The 18,662-nt window shown below is 39.9% G+C and overlaps 1 protein-coding gene across 1 annotated transcript in view; it reads left to right on the top strand.

Moving 5' to 3' along the window:
- Nucleotides 1–18,662, top strand: part of LOC129501024 (zinc finger protein 780A-like) — a 91,438-nt gene that overhangs the window by 58,358 nt on the left and 14,418 nt on the right. Inside the window, exons 3-4 of the mRNA XM_055312015.1 lie at nucleotides 17,398–17,452; nucleotides 17,743–17,869. Coding sequence (XP_055167990.1) covers nucleotides 17,398–17,452; nucleotides 17,743–17,869 — 182 coding nt within the window. The remainder of the gene's footprint in view (nucleotides 1–17,397; nucleotides 17,453–17,742; nucleotides 17,870–18,662) is intronic.

Genomic DNA, 18,662 nt, shown 5'->3' on the forward strand with positions numbered 1-18,662 from the left:
CTATGTCTGCCTCTCTCTTTATCTTTCATGAATAAATAAAATCTTTTTAAAAAGAAAGAAGTATGCATTGAACTTAGTGATCATTTTACAAATGGTTATTTAAGGCTGGTGTGGACACAATTGTGGCTCACAATTCTTCTAAGACTTGGGCAACTGTATGGATTGTGGTGGTGTTTCTTGATCTTGAGAGATTGGGAAGCTGTCCTTTGAGTATGGAAATACACATTCTTTTTAGCACATAGAGTGTGTTATGTCTCTAAGGCATCTGTGTCTTGCATGTGTCTGGTGATGTATCACACACATATATACAAGTAGGGGATAGATGGAAGATTTGCTTTGGAGATACACATTTGGCTGTCAACAACATATATTGGTAATAGGAACTTGGGTAGGGTTGAAATAAGAGAAGGGGCATTTTGAGAGTGGAAAGAATAAGCCTGAGAATTTAGTAACAGCTTACTTCATTTAAAGATCAGATAGAGGAGGTAGATATACATTTCTACTTCGTTCATTCATTTATTAATTCATTTTAACAAGAATATTCAATGTTCCCTTACCATATGTCAGTCACTGTTATAGGTGATGTTATATATAGTAATATATAGTAATACATGTGATAGGAAAAAAGAGTAGTTCTTATCCAGTTTCCATTCTACTGCAAGTGGCAGAAATGTTAAATAGATAACACCATAGTATTTCAGCTGCTGCTAAGTGCTCTGTTGAAAAGTAATGAGTAGGAGTGGGACAATGAACACCCTGCATGATCAGGTTTTTTTTTAAAGATTTTTAAAATTTATTTCTTTGAGAGAAAGAGAAAAAGAGAGAGAGAGAGAGAAAGAGAGAGAGAGAGAGAGTGAGAGTGTGTGTGTGTGTGTGTGTGTGTGCACGTTTGTGTGTGTGTGTGCATGCCCAGGAACGGAAGAAAGGGGCAGAGGGGGAGGGAGAAGGAAAGGGAGAGAATCTTCAGCAGACTTATCCTGAGCATAGAACTCGATCTCATGACTCTGAGATCATAATCTGAGCAGAAATCAAGAGTTGGGTGCTTGATTAACTGAGCAACCCAGGCACCCCCTAGGTGATTCAGTTTTAAATAATTTGGTCAGGAGATACTTCCTGAGACTGTGATATTTGAGCAGAGTCCAGAAGAACTTGAGGGATGAAATAATGCATTTGGCCTTTGGCAAGAAGATAGGGGGTGGAGGAGATAGGTAGAGGAAAGATTGAGGAAGGATAGTTATCGGTTTGTTGAGGGAATAGTAAGGTGACCAGTGGGGTTGCTGGGAGACTTGAGAATGAGCAAATAGGAGGAGTTAAAAGTGTAACTATTTTGACTTTTACCCTAAAAGAGATAGGGAGTCATTAGAGGTTTTTGAACAGATGAATGACATGATCCAATTTATTTTTCTGAAAGAATGATGGTGGTGGTTTTATACTGTATCAATTCCAAGAACTCCCTTCCAAAATGATTTCAGGATAGGGTTGGCGGAGGCAATGTTTGTGCCATATTTAGAAGTTGGAAGAGAAGCAACAGCCATATGCTCTGAAGGGCAATGTGGGCTCCAGGTGCTGCCACAGCTCCCCACGGTGCTGCTCATCTGCTGACTCACCTGTGGGCATGATGCCCCAGTTCCTGCCATGTGACCTTGTTCAGCTTCTCCTAGCACTGAGCCAGGTGTGTGTGCAGCCCATGACTTGGTGCCAACTTCAGCAGGTCACCCACATTGTAGGAGGTAGAGGTTTTGAGACACTGACACAGGTTCCAGTTTGTCTTCACTCTCTCATATTTCACATCCAGCTTTTATATCCTGACTATGTGGCCTGCCTACCTACAATGACCTCAGGCCCAGCACTGGACCTGCGTGGCATCCCAAAGACTTCTTTACCAGCTCCCTCAATTATGAAAGATCTAATCCTTTTAAAAAACCTTGTATTCCACATCCTTCCCAGTGGTTCTACTTCTCTGATTGAATCCTAACTGATACAATGATGTTCCTCCTGAGTTCTTGCTCAGGAGATCAAAGAAGGACACTAGAAGGCAAACAGCAATAATCCAGGTGTGGTGTGATTCAAGTGGTGAGCATTGTGCAAACTTGCATATATTTTTATGCATTTGCCTTTTTCCTTTTCCCCAGGCAAACATAAGTCTTTATTGTCTTGTTATTACCGTGCCAGCTTCCAACACAGATGAGATTTATAAAAATTCCAGGCTCTTGTTTACTCAGCCTGATGTCTTTTTTTTCCCCACCATAAATTTTATGGCAGTATGACATTCATAAGGGAAGAGGCCCAAATCATAAATGTACAAACTGACATTCTCACAATTAGCATTTGGTTTCTGATGAAACCAAAATCAAGATTAAGAAGAGACTCATAGGGATCTCTGGGTGGCGCAGCGGTTTGGCGCCTGCCTTTGGCCCAGGGTGTGATCCTGGAGACCCGGATCGAATCCCACGTCGGGCTCCCGGTGCATGGAGCCTGCTCCTCCCTCTGCCTGTGTCTCTGCCTCTCTCTCTCTCTCTCTCTGTCTCTCTGTGACTATCATAAAAGAAAGAGAGAGAGACTAATATCAAAATCCTAGGATTGATTTTTATGTCATAGTGAAGTCACTAATCCCAAAGGTAACCACTATCCATATTTCAAACACTGTACATCAGTATGACTGTATTTGAGCTCTGTATAGATGGAGTTAAGCAGTATGTACATTGCACCTGACTCCTGTGGCTCAACATTATGATTCTGAAACTCACATATTATTGCATGTAGTTGAAGTTTTTAAGATTTTTAAATTTTTAAGTAATCTCTACACCAAATGTCGGGCTAAAACTCACAGCTCTGAGATCAAGAGTCGCATGCTCTACTGACTGACCAGCCAGGTGCTTCTGTAGTTGGAATTATTTTATTCTCATATCTGTATATTCTTCCATTGTGTAAATACAAGGCAGTCCTTGTGTCCTTTAGTCCTTTTGTGGACGTGTTCATTTGGCTTGTTTCCAGACTTGGGTATTAGAATAGTGTTGTTATAAATATGTTTGTACATATCTTTTGAGATGTTTATACATTCTTCTGAGAATATAGTGAAAACTGTTGGATCACTTGGTAGACATACTTTAGTCTTCATAGACAATACCAAACAGTTTTCCAAAGTGGTTGTACAAATGAATTGATATTTCTACCAGTAGTGTGTGAGAATTCTGTTGCTCTAAATATTATCCCAACATTTGATATTGTCTATTCTCCCCCCCTTTAGCCATACTGATAAGTATGTAGTCATATCACACTGTGATTTTAATTTTCATTCCCCTGTGACTACTGAAGTTAAGAATCTTTATGTATGTTTGTGAATTCTCCTTCAAAATGTTGTCTTGGGGATTCCTGGGTGGCTCAGCAGTTTAGCACCTGCTTTCGGCCCTTGGCGTGATCTTGGAGACCTGGGATCAAATCCCACATCGGGCTCCTTGCATGGAGCCTGCTTCTCCCTCTGCCTATGTCTCTGCCCCTCTGTGTGTGTCTCTAATGAATAAATAAATAAAAATCTTTAAAAAAATGTTGCCTTGATGTGCCTGGCTGGCTCAATCAGTGGAACATGTGACTCTTGATCTTGGTGAGTTCAAGCCCTACATTCAGTGTAGAGATTATTTAAAAATAAAAAACAAAATGTTGCCTTGTTTTTCTATTGATATTTCTTTTTCTTATTTATTGTTGAGAGGTCTTTACATATTCTTAGTATGAGTCCATTGTAGGAGATACTCAATGCTTTTCCCATTCTTTGGTTTTTCACATTATTATTCATTCATATTATAAATAGAATTTTTTTGGAGGGAGGTACCAAATTACTTTACTTGAAGGAATTATACAAATGAAAGAAGCTGAGTAGATGTTTTGGCAGAATTTCTTAATTTAAAAGTAGTCCATTGTATTTTTTTTCCTTGTACCTTTAACCAATTTCCTGTTGAGGAAATCTTTGCATACTCCAAGGTCATGATCATATTCTTATCTGCTGCCATCTAAAAATTTTATCCTTGGGGTGCTTGAGTGACTCAATCAGTTAAGCATCCACTTTCAGTTCAGGTCATGTTATCAGGGTCCTGGGATGGTGTTCCCTATCAAGCTCCACACTGGACTCCCTGCTTAATAGACAGCCTGCTTCTCCCTCTGACATTCCCCTTGCTCATACTCTCTCTCTCTCTCTCTCTCTCTCTCTCAAATAAAGTATCTTTTAAAGGATGATAAATAAAATTTTTTATCGTTTATGCTTTCATATTTATGCATATAACATGGATGGTTTCATTGTTGTGGATGGTGTGAGGTAGACATCAAAGATTTTTTTCTTGTGGACACCCAACTATCCAAGCACCATTTATGTACCCCTAGTGCATTTCCATATCTCTGTTGGTTAAGTGGTTAAGTGTCTGCTTTCACTCAGGTCATGATCCCAGGCCAAGTCAGGCTCCCCACTAAGCAGAGAGTCTGCTTCTCCCTCTTCTTCTGCCCCTCTCTCCCACTTGTGGACTCTCTTAGGTGAATAAATAAAATCTTTTTTTAAAAAAGAATTTTATCCAAGAGATAAAGTGGATAATATGAACTACCTTCACATAGTGACTTTTGAACTACATTGATTTAAATGTAACTTCATTTAACGAATGTCAATAATTATTGACATTTGATATTTACTATTTCCTTTTTTTCCAGCAATGTTCTTCCAAGATATTTGGTGTCGCCGAACTAAGAGCTGAAAAACAATATAGCAATATTCCAGATATGTGTTACAAAGAACAAGATTACATTTTCCAGGGGCAGCCCGGGTGGCTCAGCGGTTTAGCGCTGCCTTCAGCCCAGGGTGTGATCCTGGAGACCTGGGATTGAGTCCCAGGTCGGGGTCCCTGGGTGGAGCTTGCTTCTTCCTCTGCCTGTGTCTCTGCCTCTCTCTCTGTTTCTCATGAATAAGTAAATTAAATATTTTTAAAAAAGGAATGGGTGAAGGGAGTCAAAAGTTACAAACTTCAAAAGTTCTAAAATAAAGAAGCCCTGGGGTTGTATTATACAGCATTGTGACTATAGTTAACAATACCATATCATATATGTGAATATTGCTAAGATAGTAGATATTAAAAGTTCTTATCACAAGAAAAAAGTGTAGCTATGTTTGGCAATGAATGTTAACTAAATTTATAGTGGTTAGTCACTTCACAATGCTTGCATATATCAAATCATTATGTTGTATACACCTAAAAGTAATACAATGCTATATGTCAATTATATCTAATTGAAAGAAAAAAAAAGACTTGCTAGGAGCATCTGGCTGGCTCTTGTGACTCTTGATCTCAGGGTTGTGAGTTTGAGCCCCACATTCATTGTAGGGATTGCTTAAAAATAAAATCTTTAAAAAAATATTTAAAGGACAGCCTGGGTGGCTCAGCGGTTTAGCGCCATCTTCAGCCCAGGGCCTGATCCTGAAGACCCAGGATCAAGTCGCACATCAGGCTCCCTGCAAGGAGCCTGCTTCTCCCTCTGCCTCTCTCTCTTTCTCTCTCTCAAATAGATAAAAAATCTTTTTAAAAATACTACCTATTTCATAAGTCATTCAGAAAATGGGTCAGAGCAGCACATCCAAATGGTATGTATGTTTCCTTTAAACTGTAAAGAAATCAAATAAACATTGTGCTTTTTTCTTTTCTTTTCTTTTCTTTAGAGAGAGATCGAGCTGGAAGGCTGGGGATGGGCAAAGGGAGAAGGAGAGAGGGAATCTCAAGCAGACTCCATGCCCAGTGCAGAGCCTGAGGTGGGGCTAGATCCCATGACCCAGGGATCATGGCCCAAGCCAAAATCAAGAGCAGGACACTCAACTGACTGAACCACCCACACACCCGTAACACTGTGCTTCTAAGTAGAAGGAGTTGCTAAATGCAGCAAAGACTTTCATTTGGGTGACATAGCTGAGACCTCTATACTACCAGCATCCACTATGAGTTTAACCTGCCATCATCTAACACAGAGAAATTAGGAATACTGATTGATTTAATGATAAGCTACAGTCATTGTCCAAACTCCATCCATTTTCAGCACAAGCTAAACAAGTGAAGTAAGGAGAGGTATGATAAGAGTCACCACATTTGCATCTTTTAGATTTGGATGATGCACTATCCTTGCAATGCCATATACACAGTATCACTTGCAAATTGCTATTGCAACAGCAGATTAATTTCCAAGGGCTTTCCAAAGAATCCTCCTACAATAACGGTACTCACTCTTCATATTAAGCAGTAAATGTAGGGATTCTGCTGTCGTCAAGCATGCATCAAGAAATGGGATAAATGACCACAGTTTCAATGTGCAAACCTTTTGGACCAACTGTGAGATAGACTCTGCCCCAAATTCCACTTACCTTTGGAATACTATCAGCCGCATACTGACTAGTAGTTTTCTATTACTGCCATAACAAATTACCACAAATTTAGTGGCTTAAAATAATAGAATTATATATATTTATATATTCATATTCACATTCATATTCACATATGTATGTATTTGGTGGTAGGCAGGGGGCATTGTTCTGCCTACCATACTGACCCAAATATCATAGATCCCTCACAAATTTTGTTTACTTGAATGACATTAAACTTCCTATTTTATATAAGGGAATCTGAAGTCATGTCTCTCACATGAAAAAAATTAAAATAAGGTTTTGAACTGACAGAGAAAACAATGAGATTGTAACCTAAAGTCTCCTGAATGAGTGTTTTCTTCCTATGTCCTTTTGGGAAATGTAATCTTTTTTTAAAAAAGATTTTATTTACTTATTCGTCAGAGAGAGAGAGAGGCAGAGACACAGGCAGAGGGAGAAGCAAGCTCCATGCAGGGAGTCTGACGTGGGACTCAATCCCTGGTCTCTAGGATCATGCCCTGGGCTGAAGGCAGCACTAAACCACTGAGTCACCCGGGCTGCCCCTGGAAAATGTAATCTTGTTCTTTGTAACGCATATCTGGAATATTGCTATATATAGGAATATATATATATATATATATATATATGAATGTATATATCACATTACAATATATATTGGAGATACACATATATATGTATCTCCAGGCAAAGAGCAGTTACTGGACACAGAGAATCAGAGCTTACCAAACAAAAAGTGATGAGACCTATGGTGTGTGTGGGGGGGAGGGTCAAAGCCAACCTTGACTAATCAGGTAGAAAGAGAGCCTAGGAAATATGTAGTCTAATTTCACTCTCTTCCTGCTCGCCAGTCTTATACTGGTGTAGTCCACTGATAGAGCCCATAATGATTAGCCTTGGAGGCACAGAGCAATGTAGGTGGGTAGAGAATAGATCTGGGGAGACACAGGGAAAACATACATTTTGATGATCCTTTCTTTCACAATCCAACTTATTCACAAGTGCCTTTGGCTCTATTTATGAAATATTACCTTTCTATATATATTGCTTCCACGTTTGTGCAACTCATTATTTTTGCCATGAATTATTGTGATATCTTCCTAACTAGTTTTCATTTTCTAACTTATGGCAGGTTTCAATTCTATTACCTCAAAGAACCAAGTTTTATTATTGAAAACTATATGCAACAAAAACCTCCCTGCTTAGAATTCAGCTTCCAAATTTCATGAAACTAGAATTAGAACTAGGAAATAAATAATAACATTAAGCTTAAACAAATTAGAAGGAAATAAATAATAAAGAGCAGAAATCAGTGAAATAGAAACAAATGTACAATAGAGAAAAACTGCATCAAAATCTTGCTATTTATGAAATTGGTTAGTCCAAGACAAAAAGAGAGAAAATACAAATGAACAATATCATGAATAAAAAAGAGAACACTGCCTAACTATTTTTGTGAGCCTAGAATAAATTTGAATGCAAAATCTCATGAGGATATTACTGAAAACAATATAGATCAAGCTCTCATAATCACAGATGCAAAAATAGCTAACAAAATATTAGCAAATCAAATCCAGTGGTATATAAAAAGATATTACATCATGAAAAAATGAGGTTATTCCAGGAATGAAATATATTTTCAACATTCAATGCATTTTACCACGCTAATAAAGAAAAAACCTCCATACAATCATCTTGGTACATAAAAAATTAGTAAGTAAAGAACATTTGACAAAATGCAAGACCCATTCATTATGAAGCCTGTAGAAAACTGAAGCCAGGAGGCAACTTCTGTTGAGGGATATCTTATCCACCCCCATAAACAAATCAACAATAAACATCATACTCAATATCAAAATGTCAAAATCTCCCCCCTAACAGTAAGGATAAAACAAGGATGTCTGCTATTAAACAACCTCTACTTGATATTGTACTGGAGGTCCTAGCTATTGAAATAAGGGGAGAAAAATAACTAAAAGACATACAAATTAGAAATTAGAAAATACATGCAAATTAGAAATGAAGGACTAAAACTGTTATTTTTTTAAGATTTATTTATTTTGAAAGAGAGTGGAGAGGGGCAGAGGGTGAGGGAGAGAGAGAATATCAAGCAGACTTCCCACTGAGCATGGGGCTGGATGCAGGGCTGGATCTCATGCCCCTGAGATCATGACCTGAGGTGAAATCAAGAGGTGGAAGTTCAACTTACTGAGTCACCTAGGTGCCCCAAGACAAAGATATTTTTAACAGGACACAAGAAACATTAACCATGAATTAAAATATTGCAAGTTGTAATATATTAAAGTCAAGAACATTTTTCACCAAATGGCAACAATAAGAGAGTGAAAAATCAACCCACAGAATCAGAGAAGATATTTTATATATATGTATATATACACACATATATATAGACATATATATGTTTAACAGATCTATATCTAGATATATAGATCTATATCTATAATTATGAATATATATTACATATTATATTATATATTCAATATATCTATATAACTGATATGGGATATATATTCACAATGTACAAAAAAATTCAAATCAGTAAGAAAAATACATCTCAAAAGAAAAAAGGGGCAAAAAAATGTAGTAAACCACTTCACTAAAGAGGATATTCTACAGGTCAGTACACATGGGAAAAGTTGATCAAAGAGACTGCTACCTATGCATCAGAATAACTATACTGAGAAAGAATAAAAATTCCAAGTACTGAGGTGGATGAAAAACAATTGGAACTCCTCTACACTTTCCATAAACATGTCAATTCATACAATTACTTTAAAAACTTTATTGAGGTATGATTGATGTGTAAAAAGCTGCACACATTTAATGTATATAACTCAATGAGTTTGAGGATAAGTATACACCTGTGAAACCATCACTATCATCAAGGTCATAGACATATCCATCACCTACCAGAGTTTCCTCCTGCCTTATTATTACTGTCATTATTACTTAAGATCTACACTCTTAGCACATTTTATTTTTTATTTTTATTTTTTTAAAGATTTTATTCATTTATTCATGACACACATACACACAGAGGCAGAGAGAGAGAGAGAGAGAGAGAGAGAGAGAGAGAGGCAGAGGGAGAAGCAGGCTCCATGCAAGAAGCCCGAGGTGGGACTCAGTCCTGGGACTCTAGGATCACGCCCTGGGCCAAAGGCAGGTGCCAAACCACTGAGAAACCCAGGGATCCCCACAAATTTTAAATATACGTCGAAGTATTGTTAGAGGGAGTATGATGCATCGATTTCCAGAATTATCTTTATCAATAATATTTAACAATATTAATTCTTGATCATTTATCTTGTATAACTGTAACTTTGTACCTCTTACCCATCACCTAACTGTTCCCCACCCTCCTCCCCAAGCCCTTGGCAACCACTGTTTTCTCTCTGCATCTATGGTATTGACTATTTTGGATTCCACATATAAGTAAGAGAGTATTTGTCTTCTTCTTTCTGGCTTATTTCACTTAGCATAATGTCCTCCAGGTTTATCCATATTGTCACAAATGGCAGGATTTCCTTCTTTTTTTTTTTTTTTAGGATTTCCTTCTTTTTAAAGGGCCAATAATGTTCCATTGTATGCATGTGCCACACTGTACATCCCTCCATACTATTTTCTATAGTGGCTGCACCAATTTACATTTCCACCAACAGTGCACGAAGATTCCTTCTTCTTTACATCTTCACCAACACTTATTATCTTTCCTTTTTTTTCTTTTAATAATAGTCTTTCTGACAGATGTGAGGTAATATCTCATTGTATTTTGATTTGCATTTCCCTGATGATTAGTGATGTTGAGCACCTTTTCACATACCTGTTGGTCATTTGTACTCCTTCTTTGAGAAATGTGTATTCAGGACCTTTGTCTACTTTTAAATCAAATGTATATACTTGAGCTATTGAGTTATAGGAGTTCCTTTTTTTGGATATTAAGCCTTTATTGTATATATGGTTCACAAATATTTTTCACCTGTATCTTGCCTTTTCATCTTGTTTCTTTTGTTATGAATTAGGCTCATTTATTTTTGCTTTTGTTGCTTGTGCTTTTGGTGTCATAGCCAAGAAATTATTGCCAAGACCAAAATCAATGAGCTTTTTCTCTGTTTTCTTCTAGGGGTTTTGTGGTTTTAGGTCTTATGTAATTTTAATCTATTTTTAGTTGATTTTTGTGTATGGCATAAGATAAGGGTCCCATTTTTTTTGCATATGGATATCCTGTTTTTCCTGCACCATTTATCCAAGAAACTATCCTTCTCCATTATATATTTTGGCACCCTTGATGACTGTATATGTATGGATTTATTTTTAGGCTCTCTATTCTGTTCCATTGATCTGTGTCTGTTTTTATTCCAAGACCATGCTGTTTGATTACTGTGGCTTTCTTTCTTTCTTTTTTCTTTTTTTTTTTTTAGATTTTTAGATTTACTTTAGAGAAGAATGAGGGAGGGCAAAGGGAGAAGGAGAGAGAAAGAGTCCTCAATCAGACTCCCTACTGAGCGCAGAGCCCAACCTGGGGCTCTATCCGAGGAACCTGGGACCATGGCCTGATCTGAAATCAAGAGTTGGTCACTTAACCGACTGAGCCACCCAGGTGCCCCCTACAATGGCTTTATAATATAATTAGAAGTCAGGAAGTGTAATGCCTCCAACTTTATTGTTCTTGCTCAAGATTGCTTTGGCTATTCGAAGTCTTTTGTCCTTCCAACTGAACTTTAGAATTTTTTTTCTAAAATGCCCTGGAACATTGATAGGGATAACATCAAATCTGTAGATCACTTTGGGTAATACGGACATTTTAACAATATTAATTCTTCCAATCCATGAACATGAAACATCCTTCCATTTATTTTTGTCTTCTTCCATTTCTTTCAAGTAGAACTCAGCTCATGCACTTCCTTGGTTAAACTTGTTCCTAAACTTGTATTGTTTTTGATGCTATTATGAATGAGATGGTTTCCTTAATTTGTTTTGTTGTTGTATAGAAACACAATTGAGTTTTGTATGTTGACTTTGTATCCCGTAACTTTACTGAATCCTTCATTCTGAGTTTTTGGGTGGAGTCTTGAGGGTTTTCTATATATAAGACTCTGCCTTCTTTTTATATTCATTTGCATTTTTCTCCTTAATGAGAAAAGTTAGTTACACTGAGGCTCTAAGAAGAAGCAATGTTCCTTCCAGAGGAATCCTCAGAGTCACCAGCAGCCTGCACCTGCGTGCTCCCGGCGGCTGGGACTCCCACAAATCCCTGGGCTCGGCACCGCTAGGGGCGGGTCCAGGTTGCACGCCGGGAACAATATGAGCCGAGAGCTCTAGGCTTCTGAGGCATTCCCTGCTTGGGACTTCATTTCCCAGTGGCCTCCACGCCCAACTGGCCGCCGCTTCCGGCATCCGAGGGTCCCTGTCCTGGAGGGACGAGGCCCTCGGGTGGAGGAGAGAATTCGTGGCTGCCAGAGGCCTGTGCTGACCAGGACCCCAGCCGGCGGGACCCGCCAGCGAGGGTGGGCAGAGAGGCGCTCAGGACAGGGCGCTGACAGGCACCCGAGGGAGGGCGCCTGAGCGCGTGCGCGCGCGCAGCGAGGAGGGGGACTGTGCGACCGCGAGGGGCGGCCGCGGAGTGTGGCGGTGCGTGCGTGAGGGCGCGCGTGGTGCTGCCGCGACGGGGAGAGGGGGCGTGTGGACGTGAGTGTGCTTCGCCGTGGCTGTGTGTGTGTGTGTGTCCGTGTGAGTCACGGGACCGGCGGCCCGCCGCTTCCTCCCCTCCCAGCCACGTGGCTGCAGCATGCCCGTGGCCCCTGTAGAGAGGTCAGACGCTGAGCCTAGAATGAAAGGTTTCCTCCGGAAGGCCCGGGCCTGGCCTTGGGATGGGGATTTTAGCCCTTTTAGCCCTGGAAGTGCCTGTCTGGGCCCCCCACGAGGGCAGCTACCTGTTGCGAACCACCGCATTCTCAGAGTTGCGTCCCCAGGAACCAGCTTCGAACGCGGGGACGATTCCTCCTTTTACTCCCATCCCATTTTGTGCGTAGTAAGGGAGGTGTGGCCCTGGAGGGTACTTTTAAATTTAGTCTGCGTTCCCAGAAAAGCCTGGCGTCTCATGCTCCTTCTCCCTCCCCAGTCATACCATTACCCGAAAGAAGGACTCCGAGAAGGATGGGAGAGTATTATTACCGCACGTCTAAAGTCAAGGGTGAGTTTGTCCTTTGTATTGCCTGAGAAATGCGTTTTTGTTTTCTAGAATAGAGAGGTGCCTGTGAGTTTTCAGGAAATGTAGGGAGACGTGCAAATTGATACCCCACCATTTGGTCCCCCATGGCACCTCACCTCTTGACAATATTCACTGGGTAAGTAACTTGGTAAATACCAAAAACAGTATCGTAAATAGTTCACATCTTCTTGAGCATTCCCTTTTTCTGAGATAACAAGGAAATAAACCAGCAGTTAATGTTAAAGCTTTATTTTAGACTCTGATTTGGTAAGAAGAAAATTAGGTGGAATCACACACTGGGTACCTTTTGCTCTTTAAGGACCTGCTTTTCTTTTCTTTCTCCTTTTTTTTAAGATTTTATTTATTTAGTCATGAGACACAGAGAGAGGCAGAGACACAGGCAGGGGGAGAAGCAGGCTCTCTCCATGCAGGGAGCCTGTCGTGGGACTGGATCCCGGGTCTCCAGGATCATGCCCTGGGCTGACGGCCGCGCTAAACCGCTGAGCCCCCCAGGCTGCGCTCTTTTTCTTTTTTTTTAAAAAAAAGTTATTTATTTATTTATGAGAGAGAGAGAGAGAAAGGCAGAGACACAGGCAGAGGGAGAAGCAGGCTCCCCTTGGGGAGCCCAATGCGGGACTCGATCCCAGGACCCCAGGATCATGACCTGAACCACCCAGGTGCCCCAAGGGCCTGCTTTACAAAGCAAGAGAAGAGTGGAGATGGCTAGCTGATTTTAGTCAGTGTGAGGCTTTCAAAAATGGAAACGTGATAGTAGCAGAAGCTGGTATCAGTAAGAGCTAGGATTTTTCCAGGGAATTCCATCAGCTGAAGTTTGTATTATTGGCCACATCTCTGAAGTTTGGCAGTTGTGTGTTTGGCTTCCTTTTGTGTGAGCTGTGAGAAGCAGTGTAGTGTGATTGAGAGGAGGGGCTGTGGATCCAGACTATCTGGGTTGGAATATTGGCTCTCTCTTCCTGGCTGTCTCAGGTTTGTAATGAATGGTATATGAGTTAATATGTATTAAAGCCCCTTAGAGCGGTCCCATCCATACAGTAAGTGCTTGATAGGTCTTAGTTGTTGTTCATGTGTGTTTTAACTCATTCCTCTCAGTTTCTATACAATGAGGGCATCAGCAATATGTGATCCATGGTTATTGCTGCCTGCATATTAAGAAAATGAGTGAGATGCTCAAACAGTATAGAATAAAAAATTTTTGGAAAGCCTGGATGCCTCAGTTAGTGGGTTAAGCATCTGACTCCTGATTTCAGCTCAGGTCATGGTCTCAGAGTTGTGGGATTAAGCCCTGTGTGGGGCTCCGTACTGGATGTAGAAACTACTAAAGATTATCTTACTCTTCCTCTGCCCCCCTCACCCCCCATCTCTCCCACTCTTTTTTTTTTTCCTTAAATTTTTATTTATTTATGATAGTCACACACAGAGAGAGAGAGAGAGAGAGAGAGAGAGAGAGGCAGAGATACAGGCAGAGGGAGAAGCAGGCTCCATGTACCAGGAGCCCGACATGGGATTCGATCCCGGGTCTCCAGGATCGCGCCCTGGGCCAAAGGCAGGCGCCAAACTGCTGCGCCACCCAGGGATCCCCCCCCATCTCTCCCACTCTTAAAAAAATAATAATAAAAGTGCTTAATCCTGAGTTGCCGTGATTCTACTTCTGGTCTCCGGGGACCACAAATCCCTTGAAATAGTATACCAAAGGGTTATGGTGGGGTTTGCTGGGAAAGTATGTAATTTCATGAGATTATTCAAAGTATGCAGGACCTAAAAGGCTTGGACTCAGTATAGATAAGTAATTATTAACAGGGGGTGATTTTGCTCTCCAGGGGACATTTGGTAATATTTAGAGGCAACTTTGGTTGCCGTAGTGGGGGGACAGTGATACTTGGATCCAATAAGTGGAGGACAAAAATGCTACTAAACATTCTACAATGCATAGGATAGCCCTCCCCACCCTTCTCCCCCCAGCAAAGAATTATCTGGCTCAATATGGTATTAATGCTGAGGATGAGAAACCCTGTCTAACATCAAAAGACTGATACTTGGAGTGATATGTAGAATTATCTTGTACAAACTGAGCAAATCACACTAGACTAGATACTCCATCTAGTGATGGAGTATCATGCACTTAAAAAAACTACGTTGATAAATAATCATGAAAAGAGAAAACATTTGATCTTATGTTAAGCAGTATTCATGTTAGAAGAGTAGTACCCAAGAAGATGTTGTATATAAATCACATTTACTACGTGAGGACATTCTATAAGGATTCTCTCCAAAATGGTGTTTTCATCAGTTTTTTTTTCAAGATTTATTTATTTATTTATTTATTTATTTATTTATTTATTTTTTTTTTTTTTTTTTTTTTTATTTATTTATGATAGACATAGAGAGAGAGAGGCAGAGACACAGGCAGAGGGAGAAGCAGTCTCCATGCAGGGAGCCCGACGCGGGACTTGATCCCGGGACTCCAGGATCGCGCCCTGAGCCAAAGGCAGGCACTAAACTGCTGAGCCACCCAGGGATCCCCTTCATCAGTTTTTTAATGAAGAAGAGAACCAAACATGGTACTGTGTATATCCCGTGCATTTTCTTATTTGGTCTGCAGGTGCTGCTTACCTGCATTTTGTGTTCTTTCAGAGAAGAATCTTGATCATGAAAATTTCTAATTATATTGGTGAGATACAGTTAAGGATGTTAGAACTGGTTCAGGTTAGTTGCTACATTCACATTGATTTCTTTGTTGACTCTCTCACAAGCTCGGTTCTTTAATGACTGGAAGTACCCAGTTCCTGATAGTTCTGTTTTTATTTTTATGGTTTAATTTGGAAGTAGCTTTATTGTGGTGAGGTTTTTTGTTTTTGTTTTTTAGAGAGAGAGAGCATGAGCAGGGGGAGGGAGGGGCAGAGAGAGAGAGAGAATCTTAAGCAGGCTTCAGGCTCACAAGGAAAAAGGAAACAGTGGAATTAAGTTTCTTTTTTTTGTTGGAATTAAGTTTCTTTAACAAATGCGATTTTCAGGGCACCTGGATGGCTCAGTGCTTAAGCATCTGCCTTTGGCTCAGGTCTGATTCCAGGGTCCTAAATCAGGCTTCCCACAGGGAGCCTGCTCCTCCTGCCTATGTCTCTCACGAATATATAAATTAAAAAAACCCAAACAAATATAATTTTTATTATCCTTAGTAATAATGATTAAGGAGTTAATATTAATGATAGGATACTATATTTGAAATTAGGTATACATTTATTTAGATTTTATTCATTTATATATTAGAGAGAGAGGGAGAGAGAATGAGAGCAAGCAGGGGAAGGGGCAGAGGTAGAGAGAGAGAATCTCAAGCAGATTCTGCGATGAGTGTGGAACCCACGCCAGGCTCGATCTCAGGACTCTGAGATCATGACCTGAGCCAAAATTAAGAGTTGACAGCTTAACCAACTGAGCTACCCAAGTGTCCTTGAAATTTGGTATCCTTTTTAAACCCTGGTTGCCTCACTTAGTACTTGACTTTGAATTTTCCCCCCATCAATTAATAGGGATTTTTATAATAAATAATGGCATAGTATGCCATCGTACAATGGACCATCTGCCAACTATTAGATAAATTTAAGTTTCTAGTTTTGGGTCATTATAGAGCATCCTCTGATAATCATCTTCGTGTGTGTATCATGTGTGCTTCCATAGCTGTTTCCTATGGAAGATTTCCTGGAATTGGGATTTGTGTTCATTGTAAGATGCTCAGGTACCTGCAATATGTTGAATATGGTGATAATGATGGAGAGGACACAGCCACCACTTTTAGGTTTCTTATTACTCTAGCACTGATGAAGTCTGAACAAGAATAAATGTATAGCAGAATATGACAAGTCCATTAGAAAAAGTCATCTAGCGTACTTTGAGAGTTTATAGGAATGAATATATATATATATATATATGACTAACACATTGACAGAAAAAATTCCAGAAAACTATGTCACATTAATAGTTCTTATCACTGCACTGTGGCCCCAATTCTCTACTTTTTGCTTAAGAGTGCTTCATAATTGTAACTATTGTGTGGCATTAACTTGGAATTTATAGAGTTATATTTGAAATATATATATATATATTTTATAGATGGGATCATTCTGCATCCTATTTTGTAACCTGATTTTTCTGCTGACCATGTATCTTGAATATGTAATGACTACATAGTATTCCATTACGTGGATGCCCTGCTATATACTTAACTAGTTGGCTTTGCTGGACTTAGAAAGCTGAACACTGCCTGAGCAATTCCATCTACATCCTTTCCAGTTTTCTACCTTGCCCTACTTCTCCCAATCCTGAATTTACAAAGAGGTTCCAATTTGGATGACATGACCCGTTTTCAGCCCTGAAAAGTGGGACAGAGGGAAGAAGATCTGCACAGAGCAGGATATGGGGCCCAGTCCTAGGTCTTGTCATTTATCCCAGGAATGTAGGATCCCTCATGCTGAGATATTTTGGAGGACAGCATGTTCCCCAGGACTTGAGGGAGGGCTCAGTTTTGTCTAGACTCCTCATGTTTGATGCCAATTTGTATGGGGGGTGGGAGGGAGCGATTGGAGGATCAGAGGGAAAGGGAGAGTGTGTGAAGCAGAGAGGGATAAAAGAGGCATCTTAGGGAGTAGGTGGGATACAGAAATGGAAGAAAAAAATTGTTGTATTAATTTAAAACACCTAGAGAGCACCAAGGCACAGCTTGGCTTAAGCCTTTCTTTTTTTTTTTTTTCTCTAGGAGGGGAAACATGAGGAAGATGGACCAATTTTGTTGTTCTAAAAACATGGCCTACGTAAGTTGGTATTTGTTTTCCTGAAATATGATGACTTCATATTTCCTTAGCCATTCCCAGCCATGCTGAGATCAGTAGGTTATCCCGCAGCACACAGGAAGTTTGCTCTGCAGCAGCAAGAGTCTTCAAGAACTTGCAGGCACCCTATGAAATTCTACATTGCTCCTGTCTCGCAGTGCTGTTCTTCGCCTCCTCTTTGTTCACCTTACAATAATCTCCTTCAGTTTCACTGTAATGCGTGTGTGTGTGTGTGTGTGTGTGTGTGTGTGTGTGTGTGTGTGTGATTTCAGGGATCTCTGTCATTCAGGGACGTGGCCATCAGCTTCTCCCAGGAGGAGTGGGAGTGCCTGGACCCTGCTCAGAGGGCTTTGTACAGGGATGTGATGTTGGAGACCTACAGGAACCTGGTTTTACTAGGTAAGACTGTCTCCCCCAATAGTAGTTTGTTCTAAAGATTAATTAACATGATAATAAAATTGATATTGAGCGAGTATAATTAATAATTTAATTTGAATTTTAATGATTTCATTGAAGAACTTAATTTGAAATAATTTAAAACAATAATTTAATAAATTGTTAGTGTCTCTTTTCTGGAATATCAGCTTTCCTTTCAGTGAGTTTCAGGGTCATCTGTTAAGAAATAGCTGAGTTCCTTCTTGTTCCCAAAGGAAATAGTTTGGGATTCATCAGGTTGAAAACGGGCATGTCCACAAAGTGCCTGTGTCTTACCTACCTGTATCTGAACTTTCTCCCTTACACTGGCCCTCTCTGTAACTGCCTCTTTCCTAATGACCACGGGATACAATTAGGACTCTCAGACATTCATTATATGATCATTGTCTAAGAAAACAGCTTTGTATTGTGTTTGATCTCAGAATTACTCTAAATGTTCTGGGTCTGGTTTTTTTTTTCTGACCTACTTGGAAGGAGACAGTGTTCTGAGTTTTTCTATCAAAAGCGCCTCTATGATTTATATATTGATTGAGTCACCCAAATTCATTTAAAATTCCATCTCCTTTAATACACATTCCTTTTGTTTTTTCTTTTTAAATTGTATTTATTTATTCCACAGAGAGAGCAAAAGCAGTGGGAGCAACAGGGATAGAGGGAGAAGCAGACTCCCCGCTAAGCAGGGAGTCTGATGTAGGGCTCAATCCTAGGCGCCAGGATCATGACCTGAGCCAAAGGCAGACACTTAACCAACTGAGCC

Source organism: Nyctereutes procyonoides, unplaced genomic scaffold (assembly GCF_905146905.1).
Source record: "Nyctereutes procyonoides isolate TBG_1078 unplaced genomic scaffold, NYPRO_anot_genome, whole genome shotgun sequence".
Lineage (NCBI taxonomy): Eukaryota > Metazoa > Chordata > Mammalia > Carnivora > Canidae > Nyctereutes > Nyctereutes procyonoides.